The sequence below is a fragment of the Lolium perenne genome, chromosome 2, assembly GCF_019359855.2.
Source record: "Lolium perenne isolate Kyuss_39 chromosome 2, Kyuss_2.0, whole genome shotgun sequence".
Lineage (NCBI taxonomy): Eukaryota > Viridiplantae > Streptophyta > Magnoliopsida > Poales > Poaceae > Lolium > Lolium perenne.
In genome coordinates this window covers 230,765,154-230,789,384 of record NC_067245.2, presented here as the reverse complement: position 1 = coordinate 230,789,384, position 24,231 = coordinate 230,765,154, and the positions used below count along the sequence as shown (strand labels likewise).

Below are 24,231 nucleotides of genomic sequence, written 5' to 3'. Positions count from 1 at the left end.
ACTAACATAACTATTGAACTTAGTGAGCGCGAGCATGCCTCTTTTTTCACTAAGAATGGATCTCCACATAATATCCACGAGTCATGCTGCTGTACTGAAAGGTCTTTCACATGTTGGTAGGAGGACGAGCTGATTAAGAAAACAAACAGTGTAGCCTTTGTCCAGATTCTCCGGCACTACAAGTCAATTGATTTGATTTAATTGAAGTCCCAGACAAAACAACATTGGTTGTTAGGCAACCCCTCCAACCCCAACTGTTCTTGCATCAACCCCTCCTAACATTGACAACCTGAAGCAAGCTCCCCTTTCCTATATAAACACTTTGCCACAACCCCATCTCTTCAGAACACACAAACCCCACTCTACCCTCTCCCTGCTTTTCTCCGTCTAAACCCATCAACCTCTCGCTTCTCATCGATACGCCAAGAGAAGAGAGATCATCAACATGGTGAGTGTCCTCAACGCCAACCTGATTGCTCCCTGCTGATTACTTACATGGTACTGATCTACATTTCGTTTGTTGCGTCACGCTATGCGTGCGTGCGCTCGTGCAGGGTGCGGAGGCGAAGCATATCGGCGTGGCCATGGCGGAGAGCAAGGCGCAGCTGATGTCGGTGAAGCGCGGCGAGCCGACGCTGGTGGCGCCTGCGTCGGCGACGCCTACGGGGGAGCAGTACTACCTATCGAACCTGGACCAGAACATCGCGGTGATCGTGCAGACGGTGTACTGCTTCAAGTGCCCATCGGGCCGCGGCCACGAGGGCGCCGCCGACGCGCTCCGCGCCGCGCTGGCCCGGGTGCTCGTGCACTACCACCCGCTGGCCGGCCGCCTCGGCATCAGCCCGGAGATGAAGCTCACCGTGGAGTGCACCGGCGAGGGCGCGCCGTTCGTGGAGGCCGACGCCGCCTGCGACCTGGCCGACGTCGGCGACCTCTCCACCCCGGACCCCGCCGCGCTGGGCCAGCTCGTCTACTCCGTCCCCGGCGCCAAGAACATCCTGGAGATGCCGCCCATCACGGCGCAGGTACGTGCGCCACAGGCATTCACTGCGTTCTGAGCGTCGCCCTCCATGATACGTTGCGCGCGTTGCATCTTTTTGGGGCGCTTTCCGGTGCCCGAGGCGGCCTTGCCGATCCCTGGTTGGGTTGCCCTGAGCTGCGCGTTTAATGGCGGCATGGTGCAGCGCGCCATTCCCTTTTGGTGAAAGGGAGAAGATAAAGTTTTGTGGATGCACGTAGGACTATTCACTCCCTCGTGTTACTGTGCGTTTGCCTTGCACTAGCACGGAACGTTCGTGAGTCGAATAATTGGAGTTTGGCATTGGTTGGTTGGGGGTAGAGTAGTGTTAAGAGAGAATTGACCTGTGTTTGAAAAAATGACTTCAATGCGGCAGCTAAAGATAATAATCCTAGACGGAACAGCGCGTCGCCGCCAAACGAGCTCGAGAAATAAAATGATAGTAGTTGCCAAACGAGCTCTTAGAGCATCCCCACTCGTTGGCGCTCCCCACGCCCAAATCCGGCGAAATTTTCGTCCGGATTAGAGGAAGATTTGGCGTGGGGAGGAGTAGTTTCCCAGTCGTGTGCTCCCCAAGCGGCGTTTCTCGGGGAAAAAGAGGATGGCTCGGGGAATCCGGACGAAAGAGGAGACACGTGGGCGTGGGCGGTTGGTTTAGCTTCATCCGGAGTCCCCGAGCGCTCCCCGGGGGGCCGGGGATGGCGTGGGATCGCCGGATGAAAATAGACCCAAATCCGGACCAAAACGAGGAACCGGGGGCGTGACTGGGCCGAATTTCGCCGTCCGGATGGAAAAAAGTGGCCGTGGGGGGCTCTGTGGGGAGACGAGTGGAGATGCTCTTAGAGACATCAAAATATGTTTTCTTCCTTCATAGTTAGCCCAACAACTTCTACCTATAAATCAACCAAACCATCACCATCCGTTTTTTCTTCTAACTACCTCATGACAACCACATGTGTCATTCACCAAGTAATCCAATCATCCAACATGCAGTACCAGTAGCTAGGATTCAAATTTCAGATCAAGATCAATTGTGCACCAAATTAGCTGTTAACCTCTATACATCAAATTAGTCAAAGAGCGCTGCTACAGGTTCGACAAATATGTCCGATCTTTGAACAGGAACCCTAGACTGCACACCTAGGATGGCCCATCGTCTCGTCGAACCAAACTTGGACGGATACACATCTGCTGAAAATTTAATGAACTTGACTGCTTCAGTCAGTAGCACTACTAGCAATAACTAACTTCATTTACCTGGTCAATTTAACTCGCAGGTGACCAGGTTCAAGTGTGGCGGCTTCAGCCTCGGCCTGGCCATGAACCACTGCATGTTCGACGGCCTGGGCGCCATGGAGTTCGTCAACTCCTGGGCCGAGATGGCGCGCGGCGCCGCGGAGCTCACGGTGCCACCGTTCATGGACCGCACCGTGCTGCGCGCTCGCGACCCTCCGGTCATCTCCTTCCCGCACCGCGAGTTCGACGAGATCGCCGACGTCTCGGGAATGGCGGCGCTGTACGGAGCGCAGGAGCTGATCTACCGCTCCTTCTGCTTCGACCCGGACAGGCTGGAGCGCGTGCGCGCCCTCGCCCTCGCCGGCGGCGACCTCGAGCGCTGCACCACCTTCGAGGCGCTCTCGGGCCTCGTCTGGCGCGCGCGCACCGCCGCGCTGGGGCTCGCCCCGGAGCAGCAGACGAAGCTGCTCTTCGCCGTGGACGGGCGCCGCCGCTTCGTGCCCCCGCTCCCGAAGGGCTACTTTGGGAACGGCATCGTGCTGACCAACGCGCTGGCGACGGCCGGTGACCTGCTGGCGTCGCCGGTGTCGCGCGCCGCGGGGATGGTGCAGGAGGCTGTGCGGATGGTGACGGACGAGTACATGCGGTCGGCGGTGGACTACTTCGAGGCGACGCGCGCGCGGCCGTCGCTGGCGTCGACGCTGCTCATCACGACGTGGTCGAGGCTCGCGTTCGACGGCGCCGACTTCGGCTGGGGAGAGCCGGCCATGTCCGGGCCCGTGATGCTGCCGGAGAAGGAGGTCATACTATTCCTCGCGCACGGCAAGGAGAGGAAGAGCATTAACGTCCTGCTCGGCCTGCCGGCGTCCGCCATGGATGCCTTCAAAGAGCTCATGGACGAGATATGATGAGCTGCCGTGTGTCCGTGCCATGGAATACGTGTTCGTGTTGGGGCCTTCGTTTATGTGTTAGCTGATTTGTGTGATACCGGTCAATGATTTTCCAATATTGCTTGCCAAACCAGTGATTTTATAGTCATATTGTAAGAAGACTTATAATAGTAATCCATACTCTATTGCCAAAAAAACTTATGAGTGACTAATTCTCAAGAGTTAACTTAATTCTTAGTTAGTGACATCATCAAATCCCAATTGCAACACATTTTACAACTCACAACTTGAACGAATTACAAAATAATCTAACAGCTTGTGGTATTTTTCTTAGTTGCAACTGATTTTACAATTCAAAATTAGCACGAATCACTAAGCAATCCATTAGCCGGAAGGCATTTTTCTCAGCTGCAATCCTACGTGCAAGTGAAAAGATGTCAGTTGTAAGCCATGTTACAACTCAGTCATCTAAGAATTAGCAAAACCGATAACTTATCACGTTTTTTGCTCCTATTATTCTATACTTGTAATTGGTTGTAATGTTTTTTTCTTTATTAATGTGCACGTTGTTGCCTCATTTTGACTGCCCATGATCATGTTGGTAATCATGGAGTGAGGCTAAATATTTGAACTTGAGCAAGTACCACACTTATCATGTTTTGTAAATATTTTTTTGTTAAAGGTTGAAAAGGCGCTAAGCGTAGGCAAGGTGCTTGGCATTCTCCTAATGCCTAGCCCAGGGGAAACATATTTTTACCATAAAGTGTGTATATAAGTTATTATATGTAAATAAATATTAATTTATAGCATGTAAATGGCTATAGTGCTAGTATCTTAGGTAGTATAATGCATCCTAGTCCCAAAAAATTGCTGATGTGGCATATAATTAAGAAGGAGAGATATGATTAAAATAACATAGGTGGATACTGTATCATATCGCACGGTACGAGAAAAATAAGTGCTAAATAGATCTTGTACACATATTTATACTAGGACTTATTGTACTTGCTCTTATAAAGGTTTAACTTTGTCTAGATACGAAAGTATATAGATATGTTTTAGCTATGATTCATGAGTATCTAGAAAAAGTTGTGAAACTTTTTTTTAAACCGAGGGAGTACTTTTTAATGCACACTGCAAAATTTATGTACCTATTCTTTGTTCACACTTCGGCAAACTCAGAAAAAATACAATAACTTTTTTACCAGTGGGACCCACATATTTAGTTCTCTACTCCTACTGTGCATTCTCTAATTGTTTTTGAGGGTATATACTTTCATTCTAATTCTCTCCCGCATGCCATCTCTTGAGCTCAACACATATTTTCCGCTCATGCTGCAACATGGCCCACGGGGCATCACACATTGATGAGCTTTGGTTTAACAGAAGGGTGGCACGATTGTTCTAGAGTAGTGTGGAGGCAGCTAGCCAGCTGTGATGTAGCGACACTGTTCATGACGAATCCGGCTGCAGTCAGCCATTCGATTTACTACTCCAACGGTTAGGATTGATGCTCCAAGTTCAATTCAAAACTCGTACACTATATAGGATATAGATTTAGATTCTACAAAACAATAAATTTAGAAGATTATGATACTACCCTATAATACCACCTACTATAGAGATAGTATCATAGACAAGTATCATATACATGATACTACTATATAATACAATGCACTATGACCAGCCTAACTACCAACAACTACCACTGAGATGTGACTCATTCGGCCCATTGGTGCAATATGGCATGAATTTTTGTTGGAGAAGATATTTTTGGTTACCATGCCTAGCCTTCCGGTTATGCCATAGGCGAGCCGTTTGTTCATCTCTTAGTGTCTAAGCCTGCTAAAGCGTTACCTAGGCGTGGCCTTGTCTAACAAAGGTTAATTATGAAAAAATCGCTAATAATTATGAACTAGAACTGCTAATTGTAAACTGTGGATTTGTTCTCTTGTCATTCTCTTGAAACTCTCTCATCATCTTATCTTTACCACATTTTTTAAAATCCAACCACCTGAATTTTAAATCCCGCTTATTTTTTAGCCGTGTCCAAGAAGTCGGTGTCAATTAACACCAGTCATTATATTGTAGCTCCGCCTGTGAAATTATTATATTTTATAGCTTAGTTTTAAACGTGTTGGTTATTAGACCGACTATAAATTAGTTTAAAGGGGATAAAAACCTAACCACTACATCGATTGATGTATATAGTTGCATTATTTTAGTTCAGGTCTCAAAACAGGTAGTACAATTTCTAAAAGCTATACACATATATACATGACATGACAATACTATGGTCGCGTTTGGTAGCCCGGGCTTGATCTGTGTATATCTGGCGCATGGAGATGGAAGTCTCTGCGCGTTGCAAACAGACCACGGGCTATAAAAGCCATGTCATTTGGTTGCCCGTGAAGATATCTTCTGCACGGGAGAGGGAAGACAACCCCAATTGTTTGGGTGCCTGCACATAAGCCTTTCTGCCCTGGTGATGCAACACACATCTTGTTTGGTTGCAGATATAAGCGTGTTGTGGTAACCCCTGCCATTTAAATGGTGAGGTTACCCAATAGTGCAAACTGAATAACAACACATTCAACAACATTCAGTTCATCAAAAGGTGCTGGTAATACACATCAAGTAGTTACCCTACTGGGCGTGCCATCATACTTCGTGATGTATCACAAGTTCATCACACGATGGTTAGTATATATCACCTCAAACAAGTTCATCATTACAGACCGTGCATCAGATTCAAGCAAGTCATAGCTAATAAAGTAAAATGAGACCACCTCCCAAAATATGCACGATCTCTTCAGCAGATCATGACCATTGTCGAGAGGATGATGAAGAACGAAGTACAAGCACTACGCAGCAAACTGCTTGCGTAGCCAGTTCTAAGCCAGGTCCTCCTCTCCGATGGTTGCAGCTCAAGGTACTCGTCATACTGTATTTTGTTGTCTGCAATGAAGTTGAGTGCCCTGACCAGCAAGTGAGGTTGGTACAACTGCTCCTTGCAGACAACTCGGGGCGTGAAGATTGTCTTCATGTGAGCATAGTTCGTAATCGGGTGTTGACGAAGTCACTATGCCTCGGGTAGCACTCCAATTTACAAGGAGCAAGTGTCGAAGCGGATGGCGATGAGCTACTGCGAGACCAAGAATGGAACTCCATGAAGCTTATTACCTTCAGGTACTCTTGCATAAGCATTTGCACATCAATGAACCATCATAAGCTATAACCACAAAAGAAGGAGCCTCCTTACAGTCAGAGGATCCACAGGCAACACCGAGGCCGGGGAAGAAGGAGACCATGGCGCAGAAGCAGGCAGCACAACCGTCCCCCGCGCGTGCTAGAGTCAGGTCCACCCACGACAACCGTGGAAGTGCGAGACAGGAGATCTTGTCACGACGACCGACGACGAACGAAAGACCTACAATGGAGGCTCTCGGATCTCCATGTGTACCTACAAATTATAACTGATCTAAGGCTTGAGTTTCAGAAGCTTACAATAACCGTAGGGATCGACGCAGAGGAAGAAGACAACAAGCCATTGCCAGTCACCGCCGCCACAACTAACGTCACCTATGTCAACCTCGCCGACCTTGTGGGTGAGGACAAGCCGGCTATGTTGCTAGATCTTGAAGGTTGGATATACTCGAAATAAGGGGTGATGGGGATTTGAAATTGACGGTCACCACCCCTATATATGGTGGCATTTTTACAGTAGTGTATGAAAGACGGTGGAAACGTCAAGCATTTGACTTTTTTTCTGCGAATCATATGCAACTTTGACTTTCATTCCTCCAATGAGTGCGCCTGCTGAGTGCTGACTGCTGCAGAGACCTCGATACGGCTGCTTCCTGGTCTAACGATTTCGTCGGTGAAGAAGATACAGCAAGTCAGCAACGGGGGCATTATCTTTTTTCTTCTTCTGAGAATTCGCAACGAGGGCATGTACAACACGAGAGATTTACCAAGGCCCATGGACAAACATTTCGTGTCACAGGCCTCCCCCACTGTTTATAACTATGAGAGCCCATTCTCATGGGGCAGCCGAAAGCCCATGACCACCAATTCCATTTCCAGGATAAAAAAAATCTGTTCGGCCATCCTCCGTCCACGCATCATCACCAGGCCACGCCGGCACCACGCCAGTTCACTAGTACTCCTACAGGCCAAGCTTGCTGCTTTCTTCTCCGACCAATTCCCTCCAACACCTCGCGCGCGCGGTCGATTCCGGCCGAATGGCGGCAACGAACTGAGCGAGGAGAGTCGACGGGTCCGCGGCTCCCTCCAATGGCCTCTCTCCCCACCTTATCCGCTTCCCTCCCGCGGCCCCACGTCCGCCTCATGTTCAGGACCCCCGCTCCCTCCTGGGGCTGCTTCACCGACCACAATGGCCGCTGCGGCGGGTCGCTCGACACGAGGCTCCGGCTGCGGTGGAGGAGCCCGGTCCGCGCCAAGGTCGGCGAGGCGGACAAGGACAAGGGCGCCGCCGATTCGGGGCTCCGCGTGGACCAGCAGCGCAAGACCCTGCGGCGCCGCCTGCGGCTGCGGCTCCGGCCCCGGCTCCGCGTGCTGCGGTGGCGGCTCCGGCGGCTGCTGTCGCCGCGGGAGCTCGCGGGCGACGCGGCGGCGGCGCTGCGGCGGGCCGCCCGCCGCGTGCCGCTCCCCGCCGCCGCGTCCGTCGTCCTGGGCGCCCTCCTCCTCGCCGCGCGGCTCACGGTGCCCAAGAACGCGGCCCGGGAGGTGGCCTACTCGGACCTCCTCGCGGGGCTCCGCGCGGGCGCCGTCACCGCCGCCGCGTTCGAGGAGGACTCGCGCCGCATCTACTTCAGCAAGGCCGAGGAGGACGTCGGCAGCGGCGGCGACGACGAGCGCGAGGCCGGCGGAGGCGGCGCCGCCGGTGCGACGAAGTGGGCGTACTACGCGAGGAGGGTGCCGCACGACGAGGGTTTCCTGCTGGGCCTCATGCGGGACGGCGGGGTGGACTACCGGTCCGCTCCCAGGCCCGCGGGGAGGCTGCTGGTGGACATGCTCACCACGCTGCTCACGCTCTGGTTCTCGCTGCTGCCCATGATGTGGTTCATACAGAGGCAGATGTCCGCTGCGGGCAGCGCGGACAAGCGCCGCAAGCCCCGGAAGCAGCGAGTAGGGTTTGAAGATGTCCAGGGCGTGGATGAAGCCAAGGAGGAGCTTGTTGAGGTGAATATGCCTTCTCTACTGCTTACTCATGATTGTTTTCTCTGATGTTGATGACATGCTGGCCACTAGACACTACTACCTCCGTTCACGTTTAATTGACGCAAGGAATGTGCATGCATAAGCTATTTTCTGTGCACAACTCGCGTCGATTTAAACCGAACGGAGGGAGTAGACACTAGACATACTGGAAGAGGAAACAGTAGAGTACATTACCATTGCAAGTTAGCAACACGTCAATCAAGTATCAGGAATAATATCCAACTCAATTCTGCATAGGGTCTCACACTTGACTGCTCAGTGAAACCGTTGGATGGTTTAAAAAGAAAATGGAAATGAATTGATTATTTACTTTAGAGCTATACATAGAAAAATCCTACCCATGTATGAATCAAGGAAACCTCTGTGGACTAAGAGTTAGCAGTTCTGATATGAACATACCAAAAACGCTCTATTCTTGCCAAGTAAACTTTGTTTGCCTTACCTCATGGCATCCTATTGAAAATGCAAATAGCAAGGGTATGAGGAGGAATTTGAAATTCTACAATAAGGTTGGATCAAAGTTTCATTCAGAACCACTTAAGCGGTAAGGCTGCTTACCCTATTGAATCATTGTGGAATTACAGTGTGGTTATTGTAGGAAATCCTATGTTAGCTATGCTCTTACTTACAAAGCCCCATATCAAGAAAATACCGGGAGCATGTCTGGAAGTCTAGGAGTAAGCATAATAATTGGTACTTTTATCTATCGAAGTATTAATTCTGCAGTATTGACTGTTAGGCAACGTATCACGAAGATCTCTTCCTCTAGATACTTCTGGCGGTTAGGATCTAGATTTCTTGGTTATCAAGTTTACTTGTAACACAATGTAACTTGTCTATATATATATGAGAGGGATTGAGAGGCAGGCCATCGAGCCGCCCTTGCTTGCACAATTTCATGGTATCAGAGCAGGCTTTCCTGCCCCTGCCCTCCCACCGTAACCCTCTCCTAAAACCCTAGCCGCCGCCTACCCTCCTCTCTCTACTCCATCACCATGACGCCCGACGAGATCGCTGCCAAGGAGCGCGAACTTGATGAACGCACCAAAGCCCTCGACGCCCGCGAAGCTACTCTCACCCAACAACTTGCGGCCACCACTGCCAATCCCAACGCCGGCGCCGCCACCCCACCAAACCCTAATCCCAGCCTCGCCATCACCACCGTCCCAAACCCTCCCAACCCCTCCACCTACGCACCCTCCATCAAAACCCACGTCCCAATTACTCTCAGCCTCAACGACGGCCACTACACCAGCTGGAGGGAACTCTTCCTTGTGGCGCTCGGTCGCTACGGGCTCACTGCCCACATCCTCTCCGACGAGACGCCCTCCGACACCGGCCCCAACTCTGACTGGGGCCGTGATGACTACACCGTTCTGTCGTGGATCTACGGCTCCATCTCCACCGAGCTTCTCAACATCGTCATGCGCCCTGGCTCCACCGCCCGGGCGATCTGGAAGGCCATCGAGAACCTCTTCCGCGACAACAAGATGCACCGTGCCCTGCAACTCGAGGCTGACTTCCGCAACACACCTCAGGGTGATCTCTCGATCCACGACTACTGCGCCAAGCTGAAGGCCCTCGCCGACTCCCTCGGCGATGTCGGCCAACCTGTCTCCGATGAGACTCTCGTCCTCACCGTGCTTCGTGGCCTCAATGAGAGCTACGCACATCTGCGCTCTTTTCTTCCGTTTCAGGCACCCTTCCCCTCGTTCCTGCAGACAAGATCAGCCCTCCTCCTCGAGGAATCTCAGAAGAAGCTGGACACCAAGAACGCGGCTGGGACGGCTCTATGGGCGAGCGGTCAGAGCGTGCAGCCCAACCCTGGCGGCCCGCGTCCCCCTCCACCACCACCATCGTCGCCCGGGGGCGCGTCGTACGGGGGCGCTGGCCGTGGCTCGGGCCAATCCACCCTCTTTGCGCCGTACCGTGGCAGCCGCGGTCGTGGACGTGGCGGCCGTGGTCGTGGCCGCGACTCGCCCTTGCAGTTCAACCCTTGGACAGGCGCGCCGACTCGCGCCAATCTTCAGCAACAGCAGGCTCCCTGGCAGCCTGCCCCCTGGTCGCCGCGTCCCTGGACTCCTCCCACACACGGCCTCCTCGGACCACGCCCCGGCATCGCTTCTCCACAGGCCTACACTGCATACGGCCAACCCTCCACCAGTTATGGTCCGCAGCCGCCTCCGCCACCGCCGGGTCATCACCAGCCTCCCCTGGACCCGGCCCTCGTCAACGCCCTAACCAACATGCAGCTCTCCGGCAGTGAATGGTACATGGACTCCGGTGCATCCTCCCACATGGCATCCGACCCCGGTATACTCTCCTCTCTTCAACCTTCCTCTTCCAAATTTGTCACAGTCGGCAACGGCTCCTCTATTCCTATCACCCACACCGGCTCTCACACACTTTCTTCTCCATCCAAACCACTCCACCTTAATAATATTTTTGTCGTTCCTCACATCATCAAAAACCTTATTTCTGTCCGACAATTCACTATTGATAATTATTGTTCTATCCAATTTGACCCATATGGTTTTTCTGTGAAGGATCTTCTCACCGGGACCGTGATCATTCGATGCAATAGCTCCGGTCCTCTCTACCCGCTCTGTTAAGCCCTCCACCATGTCGCCCTCAATGTCTCCCACCATCCAGACCTTTGGCATCGTCGACTCGGCCATCCCGGACACCACACCATGAAGCGTCTCCTCAAGCATCCCTCCACCAATAAACCAGGGTCATCCCTGTGCCATGCATGTCAATTAGGAAAACATATCAGGTTGCCATTTTATCCGTCACATTCTAGTACTAGTCGTCCGTTTGAGCGTCTTCATTGTGATCTTTGGACATCACCTGTACCCAGCACTTCTGGTTTTTGCTATTACCTCATTATAGTCGATGATTTCACTCATTATTTCTGGAGCTTTCCTTTACGCAAAAAGTCTGAGGTTTATGCTAATTTCACTGCTTTCCATGCCTTAGTCCGCACCCAGTTCAACCTCCCTATTCTCTCCATCCAATGTGACAACGGCAAAGAATTTGACAACTGCAAACTCGATGCGTTTTGTTCCACCCATGGCATCCTCCACAGATACTCCTGTCCCTATACCTCTCAACAAAACGGTAAAGCCGAACGCGCCATACGCACCACCAATGATGTTATTCGGACCCTTCTCTTTCAGGCGTCCATGCCACCCTCCCTGTGGGCTGAAGCTCTCCACATAGCAACCTACCTACTCAATATTCGCCCCACCTCCCTCCATCCAGCCACCACCCCATACTTCTCCCTACATGGCATTACTCCTCGATACAATGACCTACGTGTTTTTGGCTGCCTTTGTTACGTAAACACCTTCTCCACAGCCCCAAACAAACTCTCCCCTAGATCAACTCGTTGTGTTTTCCTAGGCTACCCTTCTAACCACCGGGGCTACCGCTGTCTTGATCTCAACACTCGCAAAATAATAATCTCCCGCCATGTCACCTTCGACGAAAATAGTTTTCCATACTCCACAATCAACACCCCATCCCCCGCCGCCTCTCCCAATGCCCCACAACCTGATTACCTCCCTCCCCCTATCCTTCACTTCCCCACTACCGCCTCCCACCCAAATTCTGTCGAGGGCACAGAATTGCTGCCCCGGCAGCCTAACCCGCTGCCCTCTCCTGCCGCGGGCACAGCCTCGCTGCCCCGGCAGCATTCTCCGCCCCTGTCGCCTGCCACGGCAGCGACACCACCTCCTGACCCAACTCCCGCACCTGCACCACCCCAGCCCAAAATCACTCGCGTCTACACTCGTCGCACTCCAGCTGTGCCTACCCACCCTCCTCCTACACCACCACCCCCTATTCTCCACCGCACACGCAGCACCACCGGCAGTATCCCTCCCCCCATCGACAGACTTAACCTCTCGGCCGTCGTGTCCTCTCCTCTCCCTCACAATTACCTTACTGCACTTCGTGATCCTACTTGGCGCCGGGCCATGCAGGACGAATACGATGCCCTCATCCAGAACAATACCTGGTCCCTCGTCCCTCCTCCTCCTGGTGCCAACATCGTTTCTGGCAAGTGGATTTTTCGTCACAAACACAACTCCGACGGCTCCCTGGCTCGACACAAGGCCCGTTGGGTCGTCCGGGGCTTCACTCAGCAGCCGGGCATCGATTTCGATGAAACCTTCAGCCCCGTAGTAAAACCAGCTACGATTCGCATTGTCCTATCTCTTGCTCTCTCTCAACAGTGGCCCATCAACCAACTTGATGTCAAAAACGCTTTTCTCCATGGTGATCTCACCGAAGATGTCTATAGCCAACAACCCTCGGGTTTTATTGACCCTCGTTTTCCCACCCATGTTTGCAAACTTCAAAAGTCTCTCTATGGTCTAAAACAAGCACCCCGTGCTTGGTTTCAACGCTTTGCCACCCATGCCCGCACCATTGGCTTCCTTGCCTCCAAATCTGATGCCTCTCTCTTTACATACCACCATGGCCCCCACACTGCCTATCTACTTCTCTATGTCGATGACATTATTCTTACAGCTTCCTCCTCCACTCTCCTCACATCCATCATCAACACTCTTAGCTCCGCGTTTGCTATGAAGGACCTCGGTCCTCTTCATCACTTTCTAGGAATTTCTGTCACCCGCACAACCTCAACCCTCCACTTGTCCCAACGTCAGTACATCCTAGACGTCCTCTCTCGTGCTGGTATGCGTGACTGCCATCCTGTACCTACACCAATTGACACAAAGTCTAAACTTTCTGCTTCTAGTGGTTCTCCTTATCCTGATCCTTTCCACTACCGCAGTCTAGCTGGTGCCCTACAATACATCACCCTCACACGTCCCGACATCTCCTATGCTGTCCAACAAATTTGCCTTCATATGCACGATCCTCGTGACTCTCACTATCAACTCATTAAACGCATTCTTCGCTACCTTCACGGCACTCTAGATTTAGGCCTTACTCTACACTCCACCTCCTCTCATGCTCTCACTGCTTACTCGGATGCTGATTGGGCCGGCTGCCCGGATACACGTCGATCCACTTCCGGTTTCTGTGTGTACTTGGGTGATAATCTTGTGTCCTGGTCTTCCCGCCGACAGCCTACTGTCTCTCGCTCGAGCGCTGAAGCGGAGTACCGCGGTGTTGCTGCTGTGGTTGCTGAAACTTGTTGGATGCGTCACCTTCTGCAGGAGCTTCAGCGGCCTGTGCACAAAGCTACAGTGGTCTATTGTGACAATGTCAGTGCAGTTTACCTCTCAGCCAACCCAGTTCAGCATCGTCGCACAAAGCACATTGAGATTGATATCCACTTCGTGCGGGAGAAGGTCGCCATTGGTGCTGTTCGCGTTCTGCACGTGCCATCGACCTCTCAATATGCGTATATTTTCACTAAAGGGTTGCCTACAGCTTTGTTCCAAGAATTTCAATCCAGTCTTCACGTCTCTCCCGCTCCTCGTTCAGACTGCGGGGGCGTGTTAGGCAACGTATCACGAAGATCTCTTCCTCTAGATACTTCTGGCGGTTAGGATCTAGATTTCTTGGTTATCAAGTTTACTTGTAACACAATGTAACTTGTCTATATATATATGAGAGGGATTGAGAGGCAGGCCATCGAGCCGCCCTTGCTTGCACAATTTCATTGACAGCTGAAGTTTGTCGGCACTAGGAATTATATTTGTTCTAGCCTTCCCCCAACTTGCTTGGGAAAAACCGAAAAAGGCTCTGATGTTGTTGTTGTTAACCAGTGTTTTGTTTTTATTCTTCATACATGAATTACTTCTGTACTGGTGTTGACTGAATATCAATATAAGACTAATAATATTTCTTGTACATTATGACAATTTCCTAATGTAGATAGTGAGCTGCTTGCGTGGTTCACTGAACTACAAGAAGCTGGGAGCAAGATTACCTAGGGGCGTTCTGCTTGCTGGTCCTCCAGGAACTGGGAAAACTCTGCTGGCTAAGGCAGTTGCAGGAGAGGCTGGAATTCCATTCTTCTCTGTTTCTGCTAGTGAATTTGTTGAAATGTTTGTTGGAAGAGGAGCAGCACGTGTCAGAGATTTGTTCAAGGAAGCCAAAGAAGCTGCTCCGTCAATCATTTTTATTGATGAACTTGATGCTGTTGGTGGAAGCAGGGGTAGAAGTTTTAATGATGAGAGGGACCAAACTCTAAATCAGGTATGACTTGGCTCTCTCACTATCTTTTATTTTTTGTCAATCCATATTAACCGATGAAGATATTATTGCTTTGTCTATGAACAGCTGCTTACTGAAATGGATGGTTTTGACTCAGACGTGAAAGTTATTGTCATGGCTGCTACTAATAGACCTAAAGCTCTTGATTCTGCTCTTTGTCGGCCTGGTCGTTTCTCAAGAAAGGTTTTTGTCGGTGTGCCTGATTTGGAGGGCCGCAGAAAGATTTTGGCTGTTCATTTCAGAGAAGTTCCTTTAGAAGAGGATTCTGAAACAATTTGCGATCTGATTGCTAACTTGACCCCAGGATTGGTTGGTGCAGATCTAGCAAACATTGTCAATGAGGCTGCTCTACTAGCTGCTCGAAGAGGTAGGTTAAAGTCATCTTATATCCTCATATACATACAACTACAGAGCAAGTCAGTTGGTTCCTTATGCTTTAAATATCATTTGTAATGCAAGGGAACTTAATTAATTGCTATTCGAAGGAATAGTTGGAGTTCAACGTTGAGTGTAAAAACTGCTAATGCATTCTCCTACCAGTGCCTTGACTCCACCATCTTATAATTTTTTACTGGGAAACAAAAAGAGAGGACTTTCAGAGCAGCTGCTTAGTGTGCACTCATCTGGACCGTCTAAACTGCATCGAGATCCATGCTACCTCTTTTTTTTCCTCTCAAACAAACTTCTCATTTTGTATCTCTCACACCACATAATCTTTGAACTTGACGATTTGCATATCACCTAAACATAACAACTAGAATGTGGGAAAAATATTTCGGATTTTTTATATCATTAAGTATATTTATATTTCAACAATTTAATTTGAATTTAAATAATTTAAAATTTAAATTTGCACAACAAAATTCCGAACTATTCCCCCCCTGTCTATTTGTTATTTTTGAGTGACTTGTAAAAAAATCTGAATAAAAAATATTATATAATTTGAGAGATATGAAAAAGAAAAAGTCAAAAAAAGCATGGGTGCGTGGTGCGCACCTGCTCCATTGCACTTTTTCCCGGAAACAAACCATAATGTTACATACATTTATGTTTTGTGTATTTCCCTCTTTTTGAAAGAGAGTTCTTCTTTAGATGGTTAAGTTGATGAAATGTATGTTAATTAAGAAGTTATGTAAATGCAAGATTCATGATTGTGATCTGTACAGGTGGCAATACAGTGGCTAGGGAAGATGTTATGGATGCCATTGAGAGGGAGAAATATGGGGTCAATGGTAGACAAAAGAGTCCTGATTCTGAAAGACAAGGCCTTACCAAATTATTTCCATGGTTACCTAAACCTGGAAATAAACCACCAAACCCAGATGATTTCCAGGGACTTATGGGTTATCATACATTAAGCTAACTGGCGTTTTTGCAAGGTATCCTCAGATTTTGCCTATTCTACCGATTTTGTTCATCACATTGTTCCTAACAAATTCCAATAAGTAGCTTCAGAAGCTGGCCACCTTTTGACTGAAACGGTATATGTGCTAAAGGTAACAAAATTGACAATGCCAAATTTGAAGGTTGCTTCATTTTGCTGTCCTGCTGCCCACTGTATGTCATGTTAAGCAAAAACATAAAATTGAATATCAAGTGGCTATGGAAGAAAATAAAATCTTCTTTTGTCTAGAAAAGTGCCACGGAAGCTATCATTTCGTTTTTCTCTAATGCTGAATTTAGGAGGACCCATTCAATTGATGCTTACAGGAAATGGAAGAAGTGAATTAATCAATAGGTTGGACATTTAGATATTTTATACAACAAGAAACTTATCCTTCCACTTGTCCTCTCCTCTCTTAATGTGGGAAAATATTTCAATGACTAAGTATGTGTAGATACACATCATGGACCCAATATGCTAATGCTGATGTATTATTTACTCATTTTGTTTGTTCATGAAACTCATCATGGTATTGAAATGTATAGATTTTCAATTTGAAATACACCTGACATGTTATCTGAGAAAATGATTCCTTGCACTCGATGTAAGGTATTGTGTTGAGATCTGGAGGTAAGGAGGCATCCAGATCCTGCCAGATTGCACGCTGTAGTTCTGGTTGATCCTATTAGTAAGGACACTACGAAGTAGGGGTAGATTCTCTGCTCAACACTTAAAACTTTTGACCGTGTTTTTGCGTGCAACTCAACAGGATTCAGAATTGCTAGACATGTCAGAGTGAACTATTTATAGTAATTTTTGATATTATCCATTCCCATGCAGTGTACATATCTTAATTCTTCTTACGGGTGGACCTGTGATTATGTTAACTTTGAGATCTTGTAAGACACCACACCATCCTGATATTTTCTATACCAAGACATTCAAGTTTGGAACAAGTCAAATGTTCCTGCAAATTTATACTAAAAGAGCAACTTATGATGTTTCATACGGAGTAGCATCTTTTCTTTCCATAAAAAACTCGTAATATTCCATCTGATCGAATCTTATTGAATTAGTGAATTTCGCAACATTACTAGTTCAATGTACGAATTATCTGAAAATTGTAGGTTTTGAAAAATAATTTCATAGAACTGCGGGCGTAAGGCCAATCATATATTAATATCTCACAAAACTCTATATTTAGAGACAATATGAAATTACAAGTTCTGGGACCAATAATATCACACAACTAGAGTCTGTGAATTGGGATGCATTTTCACAAAACCCAGGCCATCCTAGCAAATTATATGATTGATCATAATATATGTGGTTCTGTGAAAGTATATGTAGATTTGTGGTATTTTCAACATTGATTTTTGTTCTATCAAAACTGCAATATAACTATTTTCCCTTTTGTTTATTCTTTGTTGATTCATAGGGGAGATAAGCATCAACTGACATGGTATAAAATTGTCCGTGTACGAGGTGCAGGGTACAATTGTAAGGCAGCAAATATACAATTCAACTCTTACCTGTGAAGGAGACTGCACTGTGCGCTAAGTGGGACGGGGAACTGTGACGCATTACTCGATGAATTTTGATGCAGTTCGATCAGCAGAAAGCTGCTACCCGATTACAATAGCTTAGCATGTGAATGTGCAACACAAGGTCCACGAATTTTCTAGTGATTCGGATTAATCTTGCGGTCCGTAATTTTGATACAAGCACTTAAACATGGTTTTTTGGGTAGCTCATATTGTTAATAGAATAGTCTGTGCTAGTTTACAAGATAGGGTCAACCCTGATTCTGATGTACATGAATTTGCCACTTGGCTAATTTTTTAGCATACATGAGCTCTGCGGCAGTTGGATCCACAGCAATGTGTAAGATTGGAAGTAGACAGAATTACTTGGGAGCTCAGCTATTTTTCACGCCATACCTCATTTCCGGTCATGTTATTTTCATTGTCTGTTGCTTAGTAAATTCACTGTTATGGATAGATTTATTAGCTTTCAAATATGACAGCTTTCATCATTTTTATATTCCATGGTAGTTATTTTTCTTCAGCATTTGCCTGATGAGCCCTTGCTTGATTTGAAGAGTGAGGATTGGGCAAGAAGCCTGCTTGGTGCAGGAGTAAGTGGATTCCCTGACAGTTGGTCGGAGAACGACCCTGTCTGCTTGACCCAGAAAAGCAGCCTGCTGTCCGAGACACACATCCTGTCGCAAGCTCGCAACGCTGATATATGACCTTAATAATTGGAAAGCCATACAGGGGCTGCAGAATCAGGACATATACCCGTTACATAGGGGAAGTTTCTTCTGCTCTTCCCCAGCAAGAGACTGGTTTGTCTTTTGGCGTTCCTTCTTCTGGGCTCTATGTGCTGTTGTGACCACGTTCTGCTTCGACGTGCTTGTCTGTGGGACCAATTCTCAGGCTTAAAAAAGGAAGGAAAGAAAGTATTTTTCCAACTGATTTGTTGCTTTCGTTCGTTTGTTCTTAGCATCTGTAGCTCTCGATGAATTTTACCTTCTGTTTCAAGGCAGTTTTGTGTCCGTCTCAGTTTGCAAAACTGGTGCAGTGTGCCTGCTCAAGTCATATTCTCGCTGATAGGCGCATCATTAGAAGTTCATAATTAAGGCTAGTAGTTGGAGAAGAGAGAGAGTCATCTGGTGGTTAATCTTTATCGAAAAAATCTGGTGGTTAATACTGTAGTCTTTAGCTATGGGTTTTGCAGAACGGTTCCTGATAGTTTCATGTTAATTTGCGCAGTCACGCAGAGGAGCCGGGGAAATGCTTCTACGAACCCTGTGTAGAGTAGATGCTAGGTATATCAATTACTCAATGAAGAGACTCGTATAAGTAAAGATGATGCGTGGCATGTCATTTTTGCACCCAAGTTGCAATGCGCGTGCTATGGATTTAGGACATGACCTGATGCTGCCACCATTGATAAGAATGATGTAATGTTAATTTCTGCTACTTCTCTCAAGCAATCGGAAACATCCAGAGGTCTCCAAAACCAAGGAAGGGCTTGTAGCGTATGTCGCTAGGGTACAATACCAAATAGTATCTTACTAGTTTGGTATATTTTGCACAGAATATCCAGACAAAAGACATACACACATGAATGACTATGGTTTATGTTTCGTATCTGATTACACCGAAAAGGAGGAGAAGAGATCGACGAGAATAAGGAAAAGACGAAGGCCAGTGAGATGACGAAGAATATTTTCGAGACAAGAAGATAAAGCTAGAAGAAAGCATTGCATGCACTGACAAGTGACTTTCAGGAGCTGATCGAATAGTTATAGCCTTATAGTTGAGTTGCTTTCCTAGCAAAAAAAGGCTCATTCTCCCCATGTAGACGCCATTTGAAGTGATGTCCTCTCATCATCAAATCCTGGACCGATAGTCAGGCATAGGTATCGATAGCTAACGACGCAATTACGCACCAAACGCATGTACTAATTTATGTGTTTAGCTGGACCGTTTGAGCATGTGCCGTCTAGCCTTACGAAAAATTTCCAGTGATCAAATTCTAGAAATCAAACGACATGTACGTATGAAACATTCTTAAGGGCTAAGGATCCAAAATGCTCAAAAGACCTGTGGAATTCTTTTGAATTAATTGAACCCTTAGCAACTGAACAATGAGCATGTTTATGCTTCCAACCAGTCAGTGGAAAAAGTATCCGAGGGATAATCATGAATCATGGGTAGTTGTGTATCTGTACACCGAGAGTAATCAGGCATTTGAGCTGAATCTACTGATCTCTCTTATTAACTCACCATGATTTGTGCACTCTACTGAATAGATATGCAAGCTTTAAGCTAATGGTTGTTGAACTGTGATATGTTGAACTCGTTTTGATTGAGTTTTGAAAAAAAAACAGTGCGATAATGAAAAGTGTTGACCTGCCAAAGGGAAAAACAATGAAAATAACTTCATGGAAAACACGACAATTGTAACCCATCCCAAGTCCAGACTATATTTAGAGATGATGAACTCGAGAACACACGACACGTCCATATATATGTAAAGGCATATGCAAACGCATGAGTAGTGTAACATCGGTTGGCTCTTCCTCTTGACACACAAAATTACTGTTGGTGCATGAAGGATATATAATATAACCGGCTTAAGAGTTAGACACTATGAATGAGAGAATCTTAAGAGTGAACTTCGGTGCCTTTGTAGGCCATCGCATTTTATGCCAAATTGTTTTTTTTTGTAGAATTAGACACAATACACTATTGTAAAAATAGTTTACTATTCTCTACATGGAGTGGAGATCCTAGAGTACAGGAGTTCATGACTTGCTCTAGTGGTCTACAGGTTATAAACATGACAAGCAAAAGAAAGAAGACCGAACAAACCAAAACACATGAGATACAAGCATTTTAATGTAGAAACCCCCCCCCCCCCCCCCCCCCCCCCCCCCCCCCCCCAGCAAGAGGAAAAAACCACATGCATCAGCCATCAAATCTTCACCATGTTGAGAGTGCTTACACAACACTGTGGGTTTTCAATGAAGCGATGAACCGTAGCCAATGGCTTACAAGAGCTATTTATAAACCGGGGCAACGATCCGTACCGAGGCGGTGGAGGGAGGAGGGGACGGAGGGCCTCACTCAGCTTGCTAGAAGTTAGCAACATTTATATGAATTTAGATCAGAACATAACAAGTTAGGACCGCAAACCTAGGGGGTAACAGGTTCATAAAGAAAACAAGTCTTTAACGGATATCCATTTTTTTTTTGAGAATGGGGATATCCACTTTTGATCTTAGGTGCATATGTTTCCTTTACCTAAAAAATGTTTAAATGCAAAAAAAATTAAAAACACTATTTCACGCGTATCGACTTCTATGTGCGGATGCAAAGTTTTCTGAAAAATTGACAACTTTATTGCCCCGTGTAAAAAGACAAAAAGTGTCACTTGTAAACAAGCCTTATTTTAGCATTGAATTTTGTCTTTTTACACATGCCACATAACTTTTTTTCTTTCATAAAACGACTTGGTGCACACAGAGTTTGTGAAGATGTCCAGTGATATATTTTTTGGAACTCTGTAGCATTAATTTCGAAATTTGTTGAAAATATATTTTAAACAAAAGGGAGCATATGCACCTAGAACCAAATCGTTGTTCCCTTTCTTATCTAAAATGCACAACACAACAAGACACTCGCCCTTTTATTTTAACAATGTGAACACACAAAATTTATGTAGAAGTCGCAAACCTTCAAACATGAGGGCTGTAGTGTACATGTATATATGACAATATGAGAAAGCATACTTCTAGTGTTGATCGTTGAATTTCGGGACAACATTGCATATCTTGCATTGCAAAAAGTGCACTTGTACACTTAATATTGCAAGGGTCAAAATTGTTATGACAACCTCGCAAAAGGGAAATAAGTTTTAGTTGCTTCTGTTGTTCATGATGACGCCATCATTCTGCTAGCCCAAAATTTGAAAACAGAAGCTCAGGCTACCTTTAAAACGAAAAAAATGATGAGATAAAGTATAAGAACATATTAAAGGAGTTATGAAACTTTGCAAACATCCTGGATGTGCAAATTTCGAGATGAATGATGGACTGTGAATTTTGGGCAAAGGTGTGGTAGAAATTAATTTATACAAGGCCGGAGCTGGAGGAGAGTATAAAAGCAAATGTGTATAATGCATGCAGTTCCTTTATTTACAATGCCTGGATATATTTTTCGCCAAACATTCCATATATATAATCTTACTTCGTTTGACAATATGGACCTGCAATTTTTTTCTAAAAAAACTTAGAGGTATTATATTGCATTATTGAATATCTTAAAACACACTTTTTTGTGAAGGCAGTATGCCATTATATAACCATCTTGATCATGGCCGAAAATTCTTCTCATACACAAATTAATCACATTCATTCCTCTACACAGTAAATTGTATCACATGTTTGCGTTGACAAATACTACATTATACACCCTCTTTACTAATTGCAATGGTAGAGGTAGATGTGCAATATATTTTCCTAGAATTTTCAACATGTATGTAAACAATTCTTACATGAGTGCATGCATGAGTAGTTTGAACAGTACGTAACGTACATACGTATATCAATCTATTATATGTATACACAAGAACGCTTAAGCAAAACCACATGTATTTCAAGTCATACTCATTCATATATATACGAACAACTTGGACAGTTGTGCAGTGCTACAGAAATAGTATCTCATCGGCCAGCATTATTTCACACGATACGTACGTACATACTTGTACATTGAACATATACACATACCACACAGCATACTGACACACACTTATATATATGTGTCTACATAAATACTAGTTCATCGACAAGCTAGCTAGGTATAGCTCCGGTCGATAACCTGGACGCGCGTACGTATACGTACGGCGCCCGCCGGAAATAGCTCGAGGTAGCAGCTGGGTTGGCGTCGTTGATATAGCTTCAGGCGACAAGGCTCCTCTGGTGGAAGCTGGCGATGAAGTCGGCGGCCTTCTGGTCGACGTCGCGCTCGCCGACCCACCACCCGGAGTCCTCGTCGCTGGACCTGACCTTGCGCAGCGCCGGCGCGGGCGGCCACTCCCAGTCGCCCTCGTCGTCGACCTGGAACCGCCTAGACTTCCGTGAGAAGCTGAATATGGCGCAGAAGAACGACGATTTTCTTCCCATATACTAGCTAGCTCTCTCTTGTTAATTTAACTTGTTCTAGAGATAGAGAGGTATAGAGAATTAGCTAGCTCTAGCGCTTAAGCAGTGGTTGGAGAGTGGCTGTCTCGCTTGGGCTTAAGGAAGGTGAGAAGAGGCCACACCTCTATTTATAGCCGGAGAGGCGACCTTGCATGCCATGGTGGCTTGTGCGTATGCGGGGAGAGCTAACCCTAGACTGGTGGTTGCGAGTCCGCATGCGAGCTAGCTAAGGTTCTTCGCGATATAACCTAAAGGCCACCCGATCTCCGGAGATCGAGACCGGACGGCCCGGATTTACCTAAGTCGACGGAGATCGAGATCAAACGGCCCAGGCTGCGCGATGTGATAAGATGCTAATATAAAGCGTTGTTCGTACATGTTCCATCTGTAGTGCATGATCGTGGTTGGTGAAACACTGAAACCGTCCTTGCAAGGGAAAGCGGATGTGGGTTTGATCCCTCGGCTCGGGGTATATATACGTATCTTTCCATCTCTCTACCTACACAAGGGGTGTTTGGTTAAGTACGTCAGTAGAACAACATATCCCGCATGGGAGTACATGATGTTTAGTTGTTGTTTGGATTCGTGGAAGACTGGGGTTATCGTACGGAAAGGTTTTAGGAGGATTTTTAAGAAGACTATAGTTTTGTTTGGGCATTATACCTGCATAACTAAGATGTATACAGCCGCACAACATCTAAAATACAAATACGAAAAATAGAAGAAGTCGTGACAGAACATGCAACTGTAATGGCCCCTAAGGCGGTGGAGGTCCAATCCTGAGATTATGTTGCCACCTATGTTGGATAATAAATTTCTTTGTTGTATCCTCTAACCGTGTGGACACATTCGTAAAGAGGTCGTTGTCCTCCATACATTGAAGAGACGACCATGAATGAAGCAAAGTGGTGCACCAATAGATTACCTGCATAAGAGCATCTCTAGCAGAGCCCGTAAACCCGCGAACTGAAAATACCGAGTTCAATTCACCGAATTCGTGTTTACAAGTCGAAAAGTTGATGGCGTAGAACAGACCCCAACCCCGTAAACGAAAACTGTAAAACAGCATATTCCCTAATTATGGCCCACCTATCAGCTTTTTCTCTTTTCCCCCTATTTTTCATTTTTTTCTACTCTTCTTCTTCCCTGAGACGTCCTCCTCCCGAGCTCTCCCTGCCTGGCCACCAAGGCGCCAGCCCACGCCGCACTGCCCCCCGCCGCACCCCGGCTCCGCGCCCGGCCGCCGCGCTGTTCTCGGCCGGCGCTGCCGCGCCGCACTCGCCTCTGCGCCGCCCGCGTCGGCCACCCCCTCGCGCCGCCCAGCCTCGCGCCATCCCGACCCGCCCCGCCCCGCGCCACCCCGCGCTGCAGCGAGCTCGCCCAGCCCCGAGCTCGCCCCGCGCTGCGCCACCTACCGCCGGCCATCCTGCTGTAGTCCAGCAACGTCGCGATGCTACATCTCGGTCAGATTAGGTTGAGATTCGCCGGAATTTGGCTGGACTCCAGCGAATGTACTGGCGGAAGCAGTTGGCCTGATCTGTAGTTT

General features: G+C 47.2%; 3 protein-coding genes across 6 annotated transcripts; 2 read left to right on the top strand and 1 right to left on the bottom strand.

Annotated features, from left to right (window-relative positions):
- The first annotated feature begins 323 nt into the window (after positions 1 to 323).
- Positions 324 to 3,336, top strand: LOC127335179 (omega-hydroxypalmitate O-feruloyl transferase). Its single transcript, XM_051361774.2, has 3 exons — positions 324 to 448; positions 555 to 1,025; positions 2,296 to 3,336. The coding sequence occupies exons 1-3, from the start codon at positions 446 to 448 to the stop codon at positions 3,160 to 3,162; spliced, it is 1,341 nt and encodes a 446-aa protein (XP_051217734.1). The 5' UTR covers positions 324 to 445; the 3' UTR covers positions 3,163 to 3,336.
- Positions 3,337 to 7,282: 3,946 nt separating this feature from the next.
- On the top strand, positions 7,283 to 17,907 carry LOC127335177 (probable inactive ATP-dependent zinc metalloprotease FTSHI 3, chloroplastic). Of its 4 annotated transcripts, none has more exons than XR_007872634.2 (6): positions 7,283 to 8,349; positions 14,245 to 14,568; positions 14,653 to 14,953; positions 15,753 to 15,965; positions 16,811 to 16,869; positions 17,462 to 17,907. XR_007872634.2 is itself a non-coding variant. In XM_051361771.2 (5 exons), exons 1-4 carry the CDS (start codon positions 7,441 to 7,443, stop codon positions 15,947 to 15,949), a joined length of 1,731 nt encoding a protein of 576 aa, XP_051217731.1. In that variant the 5' UTR covers positions 7,284 to 7,440; the 3' UTR covers positions 15,950 to 15,965; positions 17,462 to 17,907. The 4 variants fall into 4 exon arrangements, 2 of the variants coding, with proteins under 2 accessions (XP_051217731.1, XP_051217730.1); XR_007872632.2 differs by having other exon boundaries at positions 17,409 to 17,907; XM_051361771.2 differs by lacking the exon at positions 16,811 to 16,869 and having other exon boundaries at positions 7,284 to 8,349.
- Positions 17,908 to 22,116: 4,209 nt separating this feature from the next.
- Positions 22,117 to 22,766, bottom strand: LOC127330490 (uncharacterized). The gene has a single exon (XM_051356685.2). It carries the CDS (start codon positions 22,665 to 22,667, stop codon positions 22,443 to 22,445), a length of 225 nt encoding a protein of 74 aa, XP_051212645.1. The 5' UTR covers positions 22,668 to 22,766; the 3' UTR covers positions 22,117 to 22,442.
- Between the last annotated feature and the right edge of the window lie 1,465 nt (positions 22,767 to 24,231).

Bases quoted from the DNA above. Each gene is read 5' to 3' on its own strand.
- LOC127335179 (XM_051361774.2), top strand. The intron at 1,026-2,295 runs GTACGTGCGCCA...TTTAACTCGCAG, and splicing joins TGCCGCCCATCACGGCGCAG to GTGACCAGGTTCAAGTGTGG.
- LOC127335177 (XM_051361771.2), top strand. From the start codon at position 7,441: ATGGCCTCTCTCCCCACCTTATCCGCTTCCCTCCCGCGGCCCCACGTC. The intron at 8,350-14,244 runs GTGAATATGCCT...TTCCTAATGTAG, and splicing joins CCAAGGAGGAGCTTGTTGAG to ATAGTGAGCTGCTTGCGTGG. The intron at 14,569-14,652 runs GTATGACTTGGC...GTCTATGAACAG, and splicing joins GGGACCAAACTCTAAATCAG to CTGCTTACTGAAATGGATGG.
- LOC127330490 (XM_051356685.2), bottom strand. From the start codon at position 22,667: ATGGGAAGAAAATCGTCGTTCTTCTGCGCCATATTCAGCTTCTCACGG.